Source organism: Apodemus sylvaticus, chromosome 13 (assembly GCF_947179515.1).
Source record: "Apodemus sylvaticus chromosome 13, mApoSyl1.1, whole genome shotgun sequence".
Taxonomy (NCBI): Eukaryota; Metazoa; Chordata; class Mammalia; order Rodentia; family Muridae; genus Apodemus; species Apodemus sylvaticus.
The window spans coordinates 6,778,711-6,800,241 of NC_067484.1; the positions used below are offsets into that span (position 1 = coordinate 6,778,711).

Sequence of the window (21,531 nt, forward strand, 5' to 3'; positions counted from 1 at the left end):
AATTTGGAAAGGTTTTACCATTGGCAATATAAATGAAGAAGATACTCAAAAAAAATTAAAAATCACACATACACACACACACACACACACACACGCACATGCACTCACTCACACACACATACACACACATGTTCAAAGAAAAAAAACAGTTTTTAAAAACTTAAAAAAATAAAAATAAATTTTTTGTCAAAATAATGCAAGTAAAAAATCTTGACTTCCCTTAAAAATTTTTCTCAACAGAGGCTTTTCTCCCATAAATTTAGACCAAAAAAAAGTAATTTTCTACTTAATTATTTCAACCAAACTAATTTTTTAAATAAGTTCAGACACATAATGTCTGGGAAATGTTGTAATGCAAAATAATTGTTGTCGTAAAGATTTTATTTTTGTTTATGTTTGTGTGTGTGTGTGTGTGTGTGTGTGTGTGTGTGGCATGTATATACAGTTGCCCATAGATGTTAGACAAGAGCCTTGTATCCCCTGGAGATAGAGTTATAGGGAGTTGTAAGTCACTCAGTGTGGGTGAGTGCTAAGAACCAAACTCAGGCCCTTGAAAGAGCAGCAAGCACTCTTCACCACTGAGCCATCTCTCCAGCATTCAACACCCAGTAAATAATTCTTATTGTCTTGTACCAAGTCAAAAATAACATTTTCATATAGCAAGCTCATAGGGTTAAAACACAGCACATTTCCTTTTCAATCAACAGTTCAGATAATGGTAACCTGTCATCTGAACTTGTCATCAGTCAGTTTTTCTTACCGTGCTTGGCGCCTGGACTATCATCTCATGGGATAAGTGAAGTAAGCAGAGAACTGTGCTCTTTGTAACGCCTTTCCCCATGAAGGACATAGCATTTCCTCCCCGTTCAACATAAAATGAAGTAATTACCTAGAAAACAAATATAAGCAATTTTAGAGTGGATTTCTTCTTAAGGGTATATAACAGTAGCTTTCTCTTAGCTTATCAAACATTAGCTGCATAAATTTAAAACAGTGCTATTAATTCATTTAATAGTGACTACAGTGGCAAATTTCACCCTAGTTAAAAAAATGTTTTTAAATTTTTTCAACTTTGGAATTTATTTAAAGGATATATATTTAATATCTTCTTAGGACACTATTTTACACTTAAAATACGATATAATATTTTTAAGTGCTGTAGCATTTTTAATCTCATTTTTTAAGTGTATAGTTGAAAAATATACATAAAATTACTAGCTCTATAAAATGCATTGACTACTGGGGTTATTCTAAACTTTGTGTTAAATGTAAACAGAAATTGTATTTACTTCTGAGACTTTGCATTGCTACTGCTCGTTTGAGTATATGCATATTATTTCAATAACTGGTCTTTAGGTAATTTCTTTCTCACACACTAGAGAGCATTGAAACTTCTCCAACAGTTAACAACACAGAAGCATTTATCTTGTGAAGAGACACCCTTAACTAAACAACTGTATCAGGAGTCCTGATGCCTGACTTAGATAACTCTTTCAATTATGTGGCAATATCCTTGAACCATTTCTGTATGAATAACACATTGTTCCCAAGCAGGGGCTTGGTAACTGCAAAGTGATTACAAAAATATTCTTTATAGATTATTAACTTAAAATATAAAAATTCAATAAGACAAAAATTATTTTTAGTTATAAGATTTCTTTTTAAAAAGATACCATGTTTAGGCCCAATACCTTTGAATAAAATTTCTGTTATACATCCAAACAAACAATACTACTGCTTTTGAAACTATTAATATTGTCCATGTTGGCACTGGCTAAGGCCTCACGGCCCCTTTCATAGTAAACCTCTACGTAGGCTGCTTCAAATCACCTCCCTTGAGGTTCTTTTAGGGTTTCTTTTATTTGTTTCTTCAACTCATGAAGCAAAGGAAATTATATATAACAATTATTATAGATGTTTGTGTTTGTATACATAACATATATGTGTGTATATATATCAATTATATATGATTATATATGTAAAATTATACATAATTTTAATTAGATGTATAATTAAATATATCTTTATATGTAAGTATATGTAAAACCATATATATTTATATATGTATATATGTATATATGTGTGTATATATGTATATATGTATATATGTGTATATGTATATATGTATATATGTATATATGTATGTATATATATATATGTATATATGTATATACTTTATAAAAATGACTTGCTGATATAAAACTAAGGGGTTTTGACCAAAGACAAAATTTTTTATAAACAGATAATTTAAAATTATCTCTTAAAAAACCAACTAGGCAGGAGTTAAAAACTGTGACCAACTGTTCCATAGGCTCAATTAATCTTCTAAAATGTAGGTTTATGTGATATTTTTCATAATTAAAAATTATCATTTTCTTTTTACCGCCTTTGTAATAATATTATTTTTAGATCATAATACCTGGTAATAACTTTGGTATTATTCATCAGATCTCTGGAATTATAGATTATGTGGGTGGTTTTAAGTAACAATTTGGTGTTTATCTACATATCATAATTAGTTGTAAACAGCAAAAGGCAAATATCAGATCTGTTGTATAGAAACAAAGGACGTCACACTGGAAGAGCAGCTCTTTCAAAGGGACCAGATTCAGTTACAAGCATTAAGCAAATCAGTAGGACCTACGATGTACTCCGACATATCCACCCATATAAACTTTGCTTGCTCCTTAATAATATGAGTTTGGACAGTATACAATAAGGAGACCCATACACTTAATTAACTGAGCAGAAAATCCTAGATTAACTATAACTCAGCTATAATTTCTAGCAAAAAGTGACCCCTTGACATGAACTACCTGTCATTGAATATAAAGACATAAATTTGCCATTACTTTCAACAAAGCATTAAACAAATAACTTTATTACAAATCAGTACTTATTAATCAAATTTTTCATAACTATGCAAGATTAGAAAATAGGCAATATTTTTGTCTATTCCTTGGTCAATAAACTCTGCTAACATTTATTATTTCACAAGAACTGAACTTAGAATGAAGTTATTGCATTTCTGACTTTATAATTAATTTATATTTTATTCTTCAATATCATGAATACATAATTTTAATTTCTAGAATTTGACGTACAGTTTTAATCAACGTCTTACATAATCTTACAAACAAAAGTACATCTAACAATTTCCAAATATAAACAGAAAAATATTTAGCTTCTCTTCAAATTGTAATTCCTCATGTATCTTAGATCTGAGATATGTCTCAGTGGTCAAGAGAAAGTGCTACACTTCCAGAGGACTCAAATTAAATTCCCAGCACCCACATCAGGTAACTCCTGTAATTCAGCTCCAGAGAATCTGGCACATTCTCTGTACTCCTACACATATTCACATGCACACGCATGTACTAAAAAGGGGGCAACATTTGAGATGGAAATAAGTAAAACAATTCATTTTTAAAATAAATAAATAAAAGTAAATATGAGCAGCTATGTATCATAAAAATTACTTTTTTATAAATTACATTATAATTCATACTGTAAATTATATACCTGTAAGTTGAATTATATTTTAAATCCATTAATGAAGTTAACTTTTAAACAACAACCAACTCTTTGGCTAATATACCTATGTAAAATAATCACATATTGATGATTACAAACACCTGGTAGTATGGAATAATTAATGAATAAACTTACAGTATATCTTTCTTGGTATTTATATATATATATATATATATATATATATATAAATTAAGAAAAAGTGGTCTTTTATTAAAGAGGCTACAACAAAATTTATACTGAATTTCATAATGCTTCTAGAACATTTAGCACTTTTAAGACTTTTTTAAAAACAGAACAAAGTCTTAGGGGTAAATTCAGACCATATTCATTGTGTTAAACATGTACATAGGCACCAGGAGTAGAAATGGTTCAAAGACAATTATCATAAACTAATGATGAGACATGTACAACAAAGAAAATACAATGTATCTAAAAGATTATGTACTGAATAACAGTGGCATCTGTAAGCTTCTATAGGTAAATGTCACCTGCAGACCAAAAAGCAATATTTAGCACACAGCTGTGAGAAAGAAAAGGCTAATTTAAAGAAGCAATGAAGACGCAAAATCTATGCAGAGATTGACATCCATAAAGGACAGAAACTGCCTAATAGTCCCTGCTGGAAAGCTTCTTTGACTGAGCAGTCAATAATAGCAGAAAATTCAAAATGCAAATTGTAAAATAAAGGGAAAGAAAAGAAATAAGAAAGGAAAGGGAAACAAAGTAGGTAGGTAGAGAAATGGGAAGAACTAAGGAGAGAGAAACCAGGATGAAAATAACTTGTATAAAATCCTAATGAATAAAAAAGATTGAAAGAATAGTATTAAAATAATATATATATAGCTATAAAAAGAAAAAAGAAAAATAGGCTTAGAAGGTCATAACCAACTTCAAATAGTGAACATGCATTTGAATTAATCTCTTGACAGTCCCACGAAGACGTTTTCCAATTGCAGAGCTATCTCAGACAATTCTGCTGACTTCCATCAGCTTGGCATAATGCAAGGCTGCCAGTACCCTACACCAAAGCTGTTCTCTCAACACTTTCCACAACCATATCTCAGTTCAATTAATTACATCATACTGGAAATACTTTGAGCTGAACGATGCTTGTGCAAGATAATTGAGGCCATGCTTCTAATCTACTAAGAGACAAAAGGGCTTACTTAAGAAAATTTGTCCTGTCTAAAAGAAATGCAGGGGCAAAGATGGACCAATGACTGGCCCAATTTGAGACCCATTTCATGGGCAAGCACAAATCCCTGTTACTATTATGAAACTCAATTATGCTTGCTGACAGGAACCTACCATAACTGTCTTCTGAGAGGCTCCATCCAGAAGCTGACAGAAACAGATGCAGATCCCTGCAGCCAAACATTGGATGGAGGTCGGGGACTCTTAAGAAAGAATTGAAGGGATTGAAGGCCCTGAAGGGGATAGGGACTCCACCAGAAGACCAACAGAGTCAATTAACCTTGACACTTGGGACCTCCCATAGACTGAACCACCAACCAGGAGCAAGCATGGGCTGGGACTGAGGCCCCCAACACTTATATAGCAGATGTGCAACTCAGCCTTCATGTAGTCCCCCAACAATTGGAGCTGGTGGGCAGGGACCTGTCCGTAAAGGTGTTGGCTGACTGGGGAATCCATTCCCCAATAGGACTGCCTTGTCTGGCATCAGTGAGAGAGAGGTGTGCCTAACCCTACAGAGATGTGTACCGGGGTGGAGGAATAACTATAGAGGTGGGGCATCCACGCTTTCAGAGGAGAAGGGGAGAGACTCTGGAAGGAAAAGACTGGGAGGGGAGGTTTGGGAGTGGGGCAGTGATTGTAAACAAATAAATAAAATAAGAAATGGAAAGAAAAGTAGAAATTTGAAGACTGTACCTTAAAGCATTGGTAAAGCTATACTCTTTTTATATATGCATTTTTCTATATTAGTAAAAATTAACAGGGGAAAGCAGGACAGAAGATCAAAGATGAAGATTGACTCCTTTGTAACAGTAACAAACATCAGACTGGTGAGATGATGTAAGAAAAATAGAGAAAGGATAATTAATATCTGGATGCTAGGAGCTATAGATGCAGCAGACATTTAAGAGATGAAGAATTTTTAGATAATGATTTGAACTGAATTTTTAACTTTTAAAAATATAATTTACTGAAATGAACACAAAAATAGTCTAATTATAGATCTACTAAGAACACAATCCATAACTAATAATCTTCCAAATTTGAAGATTCCAGCCTGAATGACTTCATAAACAAAATCTTTCAATAAATGAAGAATTAAAGACATTTGCTTAGAAACTAGAAACAAGGTTAATGAGAACAGTCAATAAATATTGTTTCCACAAATCAACAAAAATGAGAAAAATTTTAAAAATATATGTAACATATATATTTTCACCAAAAGGCAATAATTCCATAGCAAAATATCAAAATTAGGTCTCTACCAAACAAAATTTTTAAAAAAATTGCAATTCATTGTTGTAGTATATAGATTACTATAAAAAAATTAAACTCCACCTAAAAGCAACAAAAGAATAAATTTCCTAAGGATATTGTTCAAAGAATCAAACAAATTATTCCATTTGCACATTTTTCAAAAATCAGAAAATATTTTGTATACAGATCGAATTATAAAACTATCAAAAATGAAAAAGAAAAGTAGGTCAAGCCATTTTACTGGCTGGTTTTGTGTGTCAACTTGACACAGGCTGGAGTTATCACAGAGAAAGGAGTCTCCCTTGAGGAAATGCCTCCATGAGACCCATGAGACTCAATTAGTGAAAAAGGGGGGAGGGCCCATCATGGGTGGTACATCCCTGGGTTGGCAGTCTTGGGTTCTATAACAAAGCAAGCTGAGCAAGCCAGGGGAAGCAAGCCAGTAAGAAACATCCTTCCATGGCCTCTGCATCAGCTCCTGCTTCCTGACCTGCTTGAGTTCCAGTCCTGACCTCCTTTGGTGATCAACAGCAGTGTGGAAGTGTAAGCTGAATAAACCCTTTCCTCCCCAACTTGCTTCTTGGTCATGATGTTTGTGGAGGAATAGAAACCCTGACTAAGACAGCCATCAAGATCCTTCAGGAATGTTATCAAAAGAAACGTAATAAACAACATGCCAGAGTTGTCAGCTAGGTTCCATTTCGAGATTTGAGGGAAATCATAAGAGATTTTTATGTAATAACACACTAGAGTATTGTTTAATTTTGTGTATTTTCTGGTTATGTGTTATATTTCATAATTCAGATTTAAACAGGGATGGTTCAGCACATAAAGGTGCTTGATGAACATAGTTTAATCTTAGGACTCACATGAAATAAGGAAAGAAAAGACTGCTTACTCTGTATTGCCCTCTGGTAGTCAAACCTGTGCCCATGGCACAAAAAACCCACCCCATCCTTTCCCACCACCCACAAAAGTGAAAAAGAAAATGTTAGTAGGCTAAATGAAATAAATGAAAAAATAAATCATTTCCATTAAGAGACTTAGGATAAGTCTTTTTTCTCCAAATTCTAACTATGTATACATGACCTCACATATTTGTTTAAAAAATTAAAACATTGTAACATTATAAGTTACACATATACTATACTATAATCTACCTTAAATTTAACAATATACATTGCATTTGCTTCTGGCATGGATATAAAAATGACCAATAAACAGTAGCTAGGTCTTGAGTTATCATTCTCACTTACCTCCAGGAGACCAGACAAGTACTTCGCACAAATCTCAAGAGGCTTTGAAAGAGGAGAGTGTGTACTCCACCCAGGGACAGCACTGAGGAGAGCCATCCCTGCCACAGTCCTCTCCAGGGAGGGCAAGCCATAGAAACGGGGAGCATCTGTGACTCTGAGGCACTGGAGGAGCTTCAGAGACAGCTGTGTTTGGAACACATGAAACAGTTCCAAGCATTTCCTATTTGTGAAAGAGAAGAACCACAACAGTCAGTGCTCAGACACTCTCTTAGCAGCTGAGGTGTTTCTGATGGTGCACTAACTCACAAATGTATGAGTTAGAGAAGATGATAGAAAATATCCTCAACGTAACATCTTTCAAGGGGAGCATAGAAAAATATCAACAAAGGTAAGTCAAGAAGAAAATAAGCAACAAATACATTGTTACACTGAAAATATTAGCAGATAGTGGCATTACCAGTCTGTAATGAAACAGAAAGCTGAAATAAAAAAAGTATATATTTCAGGTAACTTTACTTTGCATATTTTAATACTATACTTAAGTCACTCACTGTTATGATAGTTTTCCTGTATTTAAAATTCACCTTTTACCCTAAAAATCTAAACATATAAGCAAAACAATCATACTGACTGAAGCTGGATATAGCTGTCACCTGGGAGGCTCTGCTAGTGTATGAGAAATACTGAGGGGGCCACCCTCAGCCAGCCAGGGTCCCCAATAGAGGAGCTAGAGAAAGGACCCAAAAAGCTGAAGGGGTTTGCAGCGCCATAGGAGAAACAACGATATGAGCCGCCCAGTACTCCCAGAGCTCCCAGGAACTAAACCATCAATCACAAAGTACACATGGCTCCAGACACAGAGACAGCAGAGGATGGCCTTGTTAGACACCAAAGGGAGAAGAAGTCCTTGGTCCTGGAAAGGCTCGATGCCACAGTATAGAGGAATTCCAGAAAAGGGAAACAGGAGAGGGTTGATTGGGGAACAGGGGGAGAGGAGATGGGTTATAGCATTTTTGGGGGAGGGGCACAGGAAAGGGGACAAAAATTGAAATGTAAATAAAGAATATATCTAATTAAAAAACCATTTATTTTACTAAAGAAAAAATTCCCAAAATTAAATACCTAGACACGGATTCATATATGTAATTCATAAATACCTTACATATCAAACTACTGAATGCAGGCAGAAATTTTTCATTACTGCTGACTATAAGACTCTAAATCTGACAACTTGGCTGCATCATTATTTATTCCATCAGTTATATGTCTTCTAAGATGATTATTTTACATATTTCCCACTGGCTGATTGTTAAAGCATTTTAGACGTTACAGTAATGCCAAAAGTTATTTATATAAGTTCACTTCCTTACAGGTCAACCACAAAGCAATCTAATACAATTTAAAATGTTCCTACCGTTCTTTTTTAACATTCAAACCTCCTTCTCTTCCTCCTCTCCTTCCCTCCCACATAACCACTATTCTGGTAGTACAGATAGATGATTGCTCTGGAGATTAGCAGTATAATATCTACTGTTTTTCTCCAAAGAGAACCATATTTACCACAAGGGAATTTTATTCCATATGCCTATGTCATGATTATGCTTATTGCAACTTTAAATTTTTGTATAGTTCCTTTTTCCTAGTTGCTTTTTTATGGCTACAAAGGTTAAGTCCAACAGTATAACTAATAACATTAACATGAAGAAAAAAGGAACACAGTGAAAAATGAAGTGTTCTTATAGACACTTCTTTTGTTAAAGACCCACTTACACTTAAACTGATTATTTTCAAATAAGAAGTTTTGTTTTTTTTTTTTAATACCAGTTTCCGCACAGTGAAGTGAACTCACTATGTGTAGATGTACTTTTTGCCAATACTTACCTCTTTGGAGAAAACAGTGGATATTATATTACTATTCTCTGGTAATCATCTGAACTACCCAGAGTGGTGGCTATGTGGGAAGCAAGAAAGGAGGAAGAGAAGGTTTGGGTGAGAAAAAAAAAGTAACATTTTAAACTGTATTAGATTGCTTTGTGATTTGTCTATAAATTTATATAAGTAACTTTTAGCTTTATTGTGAGTTCTGTCACTAATTTTTAACCTATAATAATGTTCAGTCTATATTTGTGACCATGCATCTACTTGCTCCCTTTCTTAGCCTTTTCCAAGTGGTGACTCAGACCTGAAGGCGTGTGTACGAGGTATCTGGGCCTGCGGTGGGTCTGCACATCATGAATCTGTTGGATCTGCTGCTTCCCACTGTCTTTACTGCTGTACTTCTCAGCACAGAATTGCATTTTAAAGAGATAAATGTACTTTGAAGATTCATTTAGAAAAACAAAAAGAGAATCACATTTACTCTGATTTAAAATGGGTAAAAAGTAAAAGATACATCAGATTAAAAGCTCAAAAGGAAAGGCCAAAGTAGACACTGGGGAAACTAGAAAGTACTTACAAACCAGCAAGTAAGATAATCTACATGAAATGGAATTCTGAGAAATTTGTAAACTATAAAAGAGGAATAAAGAAGAAATAGAAATTTCCATCAAAATTTTAAAGGTATTCATCACAGACATAGAAAAAAATATCTCCTAAAATTAACATGTAAATAGAAATAGTCAGATGCAGATAGTTGCACCCAACCAGTAGACAGAAGCTGCTAACCCCTATGGTTAATTAGGGAAAGGCTGGAAGAAGCTGAGGAGGAGGGAAACCCTATAAGAGGACCAGCAGCCTCAATTAACCTGGACCCCCAAGACCTCTCAGACACTAGACCACCAACCAGGCAGCTGATATGAGGCCCCCAACACATATACAGCAGAGGACTGCTAGGTCTGGATTCAGTCAAAGAAGATGCACCTAATCCTCAAGAGACTGGAGGCCCCAGGGGGTTTAGAAGTCTTCTAGTTTGGGGCTGGGAGGTGAGACAGGGGATTGGGAAGGAGGTATGGGATGTAGAACAGTTGGAGGGTGGACCAGGGTAGGTGGGGGAAATAAAATCTGGAGTATAAAATAAATAAGTGTAAAATAAATAAATAAATTATTGTAAAATAAATTAATAAATTAATTAAGTGAAAAATACGGGAGGAGGTACAGGATGTAGAACAGTTGGAGTTGGTGGACCAGGGTAGGTGGGGAAAATAAAATCTGGAGTATAAAATAAATAAGTGTAAAATAAATAAATAAATGATTGTAAAATAAATAAATAAATTAATTAATTAATAAAGTGAAAAATGCCCACAAATAACTAAAGAAATCTTTAAACAAAAATTATAATGGCATTAGTACCTGACTTCCAACTATACATAGTACCATGGGAAATAAACAAAAACAATCAATCAAAATAACATGGTATTGGCATAAAAATGGACATGTGGGCTAACTAGAAGTTATAGAAAACAACCCCATGCAGCTGTACCAACTTATTCTTGACAAGGGAACCAAAGCCTAATTGGGAAGACAGGGCCCTTTAATAAGTGCTGAGAATACTAGATTCCACATTATAAGAATGAAATAAGACTCATCTCTCTCACTTTGTACAAAATCAAAATGAATAAAGCATTGTAATGTCAGAGCTGAAACTTTGAAACTGCTAGTGGAAAGCATAGGAGGTACATTTCAACCGTTCTGACTGCAGTGAAATGAATCTGAACGTCAATCAAATGAAAACAAGAGCGAAAACTGACAAAATGGAACTGATTCTAATTAAAACACTTCTGTACAGAAGATCACAAATATTAGCAATATACGTGAAGAGGTGGAAGAATGAAAGAAAACTTTCCAAAAGGGCTAGAGAGATGGCTCAGCAGTTAAGAGCTCTTCCAGAGGTCCTGAGTTCACTTTCCAGCAATGATATAGTGGCTCACAACCATCTGTAATGGGATCCAAGCTCTCTGCTGGTATGTCTGAAGACAGCTACAGTTTACTCATATACATAAAATAAATAAATCCTTAAAAAGAAAAAAAACTTTCTAAACATTAATCCAGTAGTAGATAATTTCTAGAAAATATAAAGCTAAAAGACATATTTAAAAAATAAACCAAAAAGACAATAAATAATTAAAATGAACACACAATTTTCAAATGAAAGTGGTGGTCAATATGATGGGCAATAAAAATATGAAAAAATGTTCAAAATCCTTAGTCACAGAAATTTAAATAAAAATATGTTGATGTTATATCTTATCCCTGTCAGAATGCTATGATGTGGTATGTGAAGTAAACTCCCAGGAGGAATTGAGAACTGGAGGAGAGCAATAAGTATGACAACATACAGTGTATGAATTCTCAAAGAATTAAGAACTTTGCATTTCCCAGATTGCTAAGAATGTTAAACTTTATAACAGTGTTTCTTCTATTGAGAATTCTCTTTTAAGTTCCATGTTTCACTTTTAAATTGGGTTATTTCTGTTATGTTTACTTTTATGAGTTCTTTATATCCTAGATACTAACGTTTTGTCAGAGCAGGTAAACATTTTTTCCCATTCTGTAGGGTGCCCTTTATCCCAACCATGATGTCCTTTGCTGTAAAAAAAAAACTTTTTAGTTTCATGATTTCCCACTTACTAATTGCTGATCTCAATGCCTACACTATAAAGGTCTTGTTGAAAAAGTCCCTTTCGGGCCTGAAGGAGCAGAAGGGGTTTGCAACCCCATAGAAAGAACAACAATATCAACCATCCAGAGCTCCCAGGGTCTAAACCACCAACCAAGGAGTACACATGGAGAGACCCATGATTCTAGCTGCATATGTAGCAGAGGATGGCCTTGTCGGGCATCAATGGGAGAAGAGGAGCTTGGTCCTGTGAAGGCTAAATGCCCCAGTGTAGGGGAATGCCAGGACATGGAAGAGGGAGTGGGTGGGTGGTTGGGGGTCCTCATAGAAGCAGGAGGAGGGGGGAAGGGGGTGGGGGGGGTTCTGGGGCAGAAATCAGAAAAGGGGATAACATTTGAAATGTAAATAAATAAAATATCCAATAAAAAGGAAGGAAGGAAGGAAGGAAGGAAGGAAGGAAGGAAGGAAGGAAGGAAGGAAGGAAGGAAGGAAGGAAGGAAGGAAGGAAGGAGAAAGGAAGGAAGGAAGGAAGGAAGGAAGGAAGGAAGGAAGGAAAGAAAGAAAGAAAGAAAGAAAGAAAGAAAAGAAAGAAAGAAAGAAAGAAAGAAAGAAAGAAAGAAAGAAAGAAAGAAAGAAAGAAAGAAGAAAGAAAGAAAGGAAGGCAAAGAAGCAGAAAGGAAGGAAGGAAGGAAGGAAGGAAGGAAGGAAGGAAGGAAGGAAGGAAGGAAGGAAGGAAGGAAGGAAGGAAGGAAGGAAGGAAGGAAGGAAGGAAAGAGAGAGAGAAAAAGTCTGTGTCTTTTTCCATTCAGTACAATCCAAACTTTATCAGACTTAGGGTTGTAGGTGGGATCCTTGATCCATTTTGAGTTGAGTTTTGTGTAGAGTCAGAAATGAAGCTCTAGTTTCAGTCTTGTACATGCAGAAATAAGTTTAATCAGTAACAGTTATTAAAGATGCTGTTTTTTCTTCGATGTGTATTGTTGATTTCTTTTAAAAAATCAGGTGGTGAGAGGTGTGTGTGGATGGATACATAGGTCTTCACTGCTACTCCACTGCTCAGGGACTCTTTTTTTTTTGTATCATTTTTATGCTTTTATTCATCTCTCTGAAGAACTACATTGCAATTTTGATAGGATAACATTGAATCTGTAGATTGCTTTTGGTAGGATGGCCATTTTGACAATCGAAGAGCATGGTGGGTCTTTTCAACTCCTGATATCTTCTTCAGTTTCCTTTTTAGTGTCTTAAAAAAAGTTTTTGTTGTATAAGTGTTTTACTTTGTTGGTTAGATTTATTCCACAGTAATTTTTTTTTGAGACTATTGTGAATAGTCTTGTTAATCTGATTTCTTTCTGAATATGTTTGTCATTTATATACAGGAAGGCTACTGATTAATTTGTGTTAATTTTGCATCCTGGTCCTTTTGCTGAATATAAGTACTGCTCACCAAGATGGAATCTATACCTAATTCCATTATTGGACAAAGAGCCTATGGATAGGCAGGTCATAAGCTCTAGTGGAGAACCTTTACTATTATTCAGCTAAATGGACATAATATTAAATTGACTCTCAAAGCTCAAAAGATGAATCCAATGTGTCTTACAACCCTCATCTGAGAAACCTCTATTTGCAGTAAATAGTGATTAACCCAGAAATTTACATCTAAGATGCAGATAAGAGACTGCAGAGTACTCACCCCAAAAGGGGACATATTTATTGCATGCCCTCCTACCAAGACTGGTGGATCACTAAGGAAGAAGGGACAGATAGAACAAGGGGACAAGGAACAAGGAGGACATAAACAAGGCAGTGGAGGCTGCTCGAGCAGCCTTCTAGCAGGGCTTGCCCTGGCGCATGGGGGGCGGGAGGGGGGGGGCTGTTGTACCAATTGGCCGATCTCATCGAATGACATTGGACCTACCTGGCAGCCTTGACGACCCTGGACAATGGCAAGCCTTATGTCATCTCCAACCTGGTGGTTTGGACATCATCCTGAAATGTCTCCACTATTATGTTGGCTGGGCTGACAAGTACCACAGGAAAACAATTTCCAATGATGGCGACTTCCTCAGCTATACCAGCCATGAGCCTATGGGCGTGTGTGGACAGATCATTCTGTGGAACTCCCCAATCCTGATGCAAGCATGGAAACTGGGCCCAGCCTTGGAAACCGGAAACATGGTGGTGATGAAGGTGGCTGAGCAGACAGCGCTCACAGTGTTCTATGTGGCCAACATGATCAAGGAGGTAGGCTTTCCCCGTGGAGCGGTGAATTTTGGTCTGGATTCGGCCCTACCACAGGGACTATCATTGTGTCCCATGAGGGTGAGGACAAAGTGGCATTCACAGGCTCTACCGAGGTTGGTCACCTAATCCAGGGTGCAGCAAGGAGCAGCATCCTCAAGGAGAATAAGCCTGGAACTGGGGGGAAAGAGCCCCAACATCATCATGTCGGATGCTGACATGGACTGGGCTGTGGAGCAGGCCCACTTTGCCCTGTTCTTTAACCAGGGCCAGTGCTGTTGCACAGGCTCCTAGACCTTTGAACCGGAGGATGTGTATGACGAAATCATGGAATGCAGTGTGGCCCGGGCCAAGTCTCGAGTGGCGGGGAACCCCTTCGACTGCCAGATGGAGCAGGAGCCGCAGGTGGATGAGACTCAGTTTAAGAATATCCTCGGCTATATCAAATCAGGACAAGAAGAAGGGGCGAAGCTGCTGTGCAGTGGGAACACTGTTGTGGACCGTGGTTATTAGCCTATTGTGTTTAGCGATGTAAAAGACAGCAAGACCATTACCAAGGAGGAGATCTTCAGACCAGTGATGCAGATCCTCAAATTAAAGACCACAGAGGTGATTGTGGGGCGAGCCAATGATTCTAAGTGCAGGCTGGCAGCAGCCGCCTTCACAAAGGACCTGGATAAGGCCAATTACCTGTCCCAAGCTCTCCAGGCTGGCACTGTGTGGTCAACTGCTACCATGTGTTTGGGGCCAAGTCCACATTTGGTGGCTATAAAATGTCAGGGAGTGGCAGGGAGCTCACCAAGTATGACCTGCAGGTCTACACGGAAGGGAAGACGGTCAAAGTGCCACAGAAGAACTCAAAGAGCAGCATGCCAGCTTCCTCAGCCAGCGCCCGAAAACCCAACAAGATACTGTGAAAAACCACCACGCACACTGCGTCTCCAAAAAGAAGCCCCTTTACTAAAGTGTCTTGGGCCAGGAAAGTCAGAATTTGATAAACAGGACAGGGTTAGTAGGCAGGATGTGGAGAAAGCTCCCAAAAAACTGGGGAGGAGATGGAGCTCAAGGAAGACAGCTCATGCATCCAGCTGTGCAGGATGCTGGTTCCACCCAAAGTGCTTAAGCAAATGAGCAACAAAAATCAGAAGATCAAGAAAAAATGGTTAGGGGCTGGAGAGATGGCTCAGTGGTTAAGAACACTGACTGCTCTCCCGAAGGTCCTGAGTTCAAGTCCCAGCAACCACATGCTGGCTCACAACCATCTGTAATGAGATTTGATGCCCTCTTCTGGTGTGTCTGAAGACAGCTACAGTGTACTTACATATAATAAAAAAATAAATCTTTAAAAAAAAAAAAGAAAAAAAAAGAAAAAATGGTTAAATTTATCTTAATTTTTAATATTTTTAAAAAATTCAAAATTATAAATATACATTTGAAAATCACACATATAAAAATAATCATAGTTATAAAAATAAATATAATTACTCTTATCAGTATAAAGGAACCTAAGAAAGAATGAGAACTTTAGGTAAAGAACTACTACTATGTGTGTTCACCCACGCCGTGACATGTAGGCTACAGTGAAGCTTGAGATGTAGAATGCACAAATGGTCTGCACACGTGCCTTGAGATGTAGAATGCACAAATGGTCTGCACACGTGCCTTGAGATGTAGGGCATACAGGGCTTGAGAAGAAGTTTAGTTTTTGTTTTTTAAGCTATGATTCCTTTCTCACAATACCCTCCCCAAGACAGTAAAAGAAACCAGTATTTTTCTTCCCAAAGGCAAGTGATAGAAATGTGAATCTTCTCCTTCTTTTCCATCTTAGAGATACAAACAAGAAACATTCGCTGCTGTTTGAGAAGCTGAAGAAGGGAATTGCTTGATACCAGAAAGATTCAGACCAGCCTAGACAGTAGGACCATATCTCACCAATTTCCCTTATGAACATCGATGCAAAAATACTCAATAAAATTCTTGCCAACCGAATCCAAGAACACATCAAAACGATCATCCACCATGATCAAGTAGGCTTTATCCCGGGAATGCAGGGTTGGTTCAATATACGGAAATCCATCAATGCAATCCACTACATAAACAAACTCAAAGAAAAAAACCACATGGTCATTTCATTGGATGCTGAAAAAGCATTTGACAAAATTCAGCATCCTTTCATGCTTAAAGTCTTGGAAAGAACAGGAATTCAAGGCTCATACCTAAACATAGTAAAAGCAATATACAGCAAACCGGAAGCCAGCATCAAACTAAATGGAGAGAAACTTGAAGCAAACCCACTAAAATCAGGGACTAGACAGGGCTGCCCCCTTTCTCCTTATCTTTTCAATATAGTACTTGAGATACTAGCTCAGGCAATTCGACAACATAAGGAGGTCAAAGGGATACAAATTGGAAAGGAAGAAGTCAAATTATCATTATTTGCAGATGGCATGATAGTCTACCTAAGTGACCCAAAAAAACTCCACTAGAGAACTCCTACAGCTGATAAACAACTTCAGCAAAGTGGCAGGTTATAAAATCAACTCAAGCAAATCAGTGGCCTTTCTATACTCAAAGGATAAGCAGGCTGAGAAAGAAATTAGAGAAATGACCCCCTTCACAATAGCCACAAACAGTATAAAGCATCTTGGGGTGACTCTTACCAAACATGTGAAAGATATGTATGACAAGAACTTCAAGACTCTGAAGAAGGAAATGGAAGAAGACCTCAAAAAATGGGAAAACCTCCCATGCTCATGGTTCGGTAGAATCAATATAGTTAAAATGGCCATTTTGCCAAAAGCAATCTACAGATTCAATGCAATACCCATCAAAATCCCAACTCAATTCTTCACAGAGTTAGAAAGAGCAATTATCAAATTCATCTGGAATAACAAAAAACCCAGGATAGCTAAAACTATTCTCAGCAACAAAAGAAAGTCTGGGGGAATCAGTATCCCTGACCTCAAGCAATACTACAGAGCAATAGTGTTAAAAACTGCATGGTATTGGTACAGTGAAAGGCAGGAAGATCAATGGAACAGGACTGAAGATCCAGAAATGAACCCACACACCTATGGCCACTTGATCCTCGACAAAGAGGCTGAAAACATCCAATGGAAAAAAGATAGCCTTTTCAACAAATGGTGCTGGTTCAACTGGAGGTCAGCATGCAGAAGAATGTGAATTGATCCATCCTTGTCTCCTTGTACTAAGCTCAAATCCAAATGGATCAAGGACCTCCACATAAAGCCAGACACTCTGAAGCTAATAGAAAAGAAACTGGGGAAGACCCTTGAGGACATCGGTACAGGGAGAAAGTTTCTGAACAGAACACCAATAGCATATGTTCTAAGAGCAAGAATTGACAAATGGGACCTCATAAAATTACAAAGTTTCTGTACGGCAAAGGACACCATCAAGAGGACAAATCAGCAACCAACAAATTGGGAGAAGATCTTCACCAATCCTATATCAGACAGACAGCTAATATCCAATATATATAAAGAACTCAAGAAGTTAGACTCCAGAAAACCAAACAACCCTATTAAAACATGGGGTACAGAGTTAAACAGAGAATTCTCACCTGAAGAACTTCGGATGGTGGAGAAGCATCTTAAAAAATGCTCAACTTCATTACTCATTAGGGAAATGCAAATCAAAACAACCCTGAGATTTCACCTTACACCAGTCAGAATGGCTAAGGTTAAAAATTCAGGAGACAGCAGGTGTTGGAGAGGGTGTGGAGAAAGAGGAACACTCCTCCACTGCTGGTGGGGTTGCAAATTGGTACAACCACTCTGGAAATCAGTCTGACGGTTCCTCCGAAAACTGGGCACCTCACTTCCAGAAGATCCTGCTATACCACTCCTGGGCATATACCCAGAGGATTCCCCACCATGGAATAAGGATACATGCTCTACTATGTTCATAGCAGCCCTATTTATAATTGCCAGATGCTGGAAAGAACCCAGGTATGCCTCAACAGAAGAGCGGATGCAAAAAATGTGGTATATCTACACAATGGAGTACTATTCAGCCATTAGAAACAATGAATTCATGTAATTCTTAGGCAAATGGATGGAGCTAGAGAACATCATACTAAATGAGGTAACCCAGACTCAAAAGGTGAATCATGGTATGCACTCACTAATAAGTGGATATTAACCTAGAAAACTGGAATACCCAAAACATAATCTACACATCAAATGAGGTACAAGAAGAAAGGAAGAGTGGCCCCTTGTTCTGGAAAGACTCAGTGAAGCAGTATTCAGCAAAACCAGAACGGGGAAGTGGGAAGGAGTGGGTGGGAGGACAGGGGGAGAGAAGGAGGCTTACGGGACTTTCGGGGAGTGGGGGGGGGGCTAGAAAAGGGGAAATCATTTGAAACGTAAATAAAAAATATATCGAATAAAAAAATTTAAACAAAAAAAGGGTAAGAACATTCTAACACATTTGCATTACAGGGTTTCCTACTTGATCATTAGCAATCAGAAATATCAATTCTCCACAAAAATCCAAAGGACTAGATTTAGAGAGCTTTGTGGATAGCTGAACATGAAGGGTAAAACACCAGAGAAGGCATAGAAACTACATATCTTAGTCCTCCAGTCTTCCTTGTATACCCTGCATCCATAAGCTTTATCATAACCTTTTAATAAACCAGAAAATCTAAGTACATCCACAAAGTCTCTAAGCTATTCATGAAAACTAAGTAAACCCTAGAAAATGGCTGATAGTCTAGGTATTAACTTGTGTACCAGAACACAGGCAGCACAATTGGATCCTGCCAATGAGTCTCAACAGGATAAAGGAAGGACATTCTTAAGGCTGTCTTCAACCTGTGAAACAAATGGAATTTCTGGGTAGTGTGTCATATTAAACGGAATTAGACAAACCCAACCATTATTCACTAGTAAAGAGAACTACTTGTTTCTTGGTAAGGAGAAAAGCCACATCTAAATGTCAACAGACCTCTGTGTTGACCACAGTGTGAAACAAGTCCTCTGTGTTGACCATAGTGTGAAACAAGTCCTCTATGCTGACCATAGTATAAGAACAAAGGAGAATTCGTTATTTTTCCTTTCACACATATACATTCATGCCTAGTATATTAAAGAAGATTTTAAAAAATGACAACCAGGCTCTACTAGAAACACAAAAAGATTGAACATACCTGATGAATAGTTTTTAACCTCTTAATTTGAAGAACTAAGAAGTCAACCTTTGGAAATCAAAGAAAAGTATGCTATATATAAAGATAGTCAAATAATAAACAACAAAAATGGTACCTGTCAGAGACTGACATGAAAACCAGCAACAAGGAATTGAGAAGACTGATGAGTTCTTTCTGGAGTTGCTGTCTGATAGCAGTCCGGACGTCATCTGTTTCTTCTCGTGCATGTGACTCTGTCAGAACCAGCAGGTCTAATAGAGGGTTTGGATTCTAAAAACAGAAACATTTTTAAAATATACTTATTCTCTCATATGTGTTGCTTCCTACAAAAGATTTTTGTTGTTGTGTTATTATCTAACTAGTAAAACTGGTAGCCCTTGGGCTTTAACTGTATTCATAAAGACATTCTAAAGTCAAGAACAAAATGTATCCATTACAAAGAACTGAAGAAAACAGGGTAGAACAAGAAACCTGGAAGGGAAGCTCATTCAGCTCCATACTCTTGTCTTTGTCTCTGTCACTAGAAATAGAAACAGAATTAATTTGTGTGTCTTATGCAAAACTGATACTAAGTGAAAGACCCACTACTCAACACTTCCTTACTCGGATTACCGTTCTTCTTTACACCTTGTTCTGGTGTCTGACTGTTCTTGTGCATAAGGACTTACATACAATACTATGTATGGTTACTCAATGATGTATGGTTTTCTGAGCTGCAATAAAGCGTGGGCATATATCTGATTATGACTCATAAAAACTGTAAGTCATGAAATTACTAGGACAACACATTCTCATAGTTTTATCCTTTTGATATATCACCATATTGCCCTCACCCTGCCTTCCCCAAAAGTACTGATGTATATGACTAGGATAGAAAAAGTCCTAAAATATATAAGTCAATGTTGAGGGTTATTACTGCTGTCATATTTGGCAATATGATAGGCTAAGAAGTGTCCTGTTGACCAACTAAAAACTGTACCTGAAGGTATTTAAAAGGATTATTTCTAACAATACTGAGAGTAGAAAGCATTATACGATGTTAGCAAGCATTGATAAACATATTGTACATTAATCGTCTTGGTGTCAGAGACTATGCTAAAGAGGAAAAAGAAAAGATTCAATTTAACTTTCTGAGTAGCTACAAGATCTCTGTTTTCACATCTGTCTAACAGAATGTCAAAAGAGAAAGAGCAAGAGGCAGCATACTTGCTCCTACAAATGCAGAGCAAGAGGCATCATACTTCAAATCTAATGAACACTCCATTCTTAGCATTGTGTCACATCACTAGTGCATATAATAGCATAGAAAGTAATCAAATTGAAATGTAGCTACTGCTCTTATATGTCCTTCATGTTAAAGAATTCATCTTAAAAATGCCTACGTTGTACTTAGTGAAAGAAAAATGAAGACAATCGTCAAGGCATATATATTATAGAGTATGTTGAGAATATGTTAATCAGATATGTAAGTCTAAAAACAATTATCGGTGGAAACTTTGGGAAAGCACTGGGGAGGGCTGTCATGGTTTTAATTTACATTGCTATGCTTTATATCTAAGCAGTACTTGTGTCACGCTTTTTACTCATATTGAGCAAACAATGCACATGGAACAATTAATATTATCTAAAACAGAGCTATAAATCCATTTTTCTCCCATACATGAAAAAAATCAGGACATACACTTAGGTTAATTTTTTTTTAAAAATCAATATATTTTAAATAGCCTCGATAGCCAAAAGGTAACATAGTTATATGCCACTGACTCCCATAAATAGTGATATAATGAACAAACTATTCACACTAAGATTCCTAAATATCTATTCTTCACAATCAGGAAATAAGTAAAAATTATACAGAACTGATATACATACAAGTCAAAATTAAAGAGAAACTACTCATTGCTATACGGCTACTAAGTATTTATCTAAAAGTAAGATTTGTCCAAAGACTCTCAATCCTATTAGCAAGCTGTCTCTGCTGGCGGACTGCTGAGACTTTGCTCCCTTTGTATCTTCAATGCCCTTGACATTCACAGCTAGTGAACTATAAAAGTATCATTTCTGAAACACAGGACATGCACAAGAGGGAACAAGGAGGACAGCTGTGCTAATGTGTCCTGATCACAAATATTGAAGTCTCAAGCGTTGTTTTTTCATATTGGTATTCAATCCTCATTTGAAACTCCTGGATCCTTCATGCTGTCACTGCTGACCTCAAACAACCAAATGTTTGGACAGCGATAGCTCACTTTCCTCCTTCACCACAGTCACCATGTCTGTGACTGCAGGCTGTGCAACGCTTTCAGTAAATGATGGCA

General features: G+C 36.9%; 1 protein-coding gene and 1 pseudogene across 1 annotated transcript in view; one reads left to right on the forward strand and one right to left on the reverse strand.

Moving 5' to 3' along the window:
- Rttn (rotatin) overlaps positions 1-21,531 on the reverse strand; it is a 234,439-nt gene that overhangs the window by 82,333 nt on the left and 130,575 nt on the right. The window contains exons 27-29 of the mRNA XM_052155468.1: positions 19,329-19,483; positions 7,242-7,461; positions 761-889 (exon numbers count right to left, since the gene is read on the reverse strand). Coding sequence (XP_052011428.1) covers positions 761-889; positions 7,242-7,461; positions 19,329-19,483 — 504 coding nt within the window. The remainder of the gene's footprint in view (positions 1-760; positions 890-7,241; positions 7,462-19,328; positions 19,484-21,531) is intronic.
- LOC127664091 (aldehyde dehydrogenase, mitochondrial-like) lies at positions 7,568-14,957 on the forward strand (annotated as a pseudogene).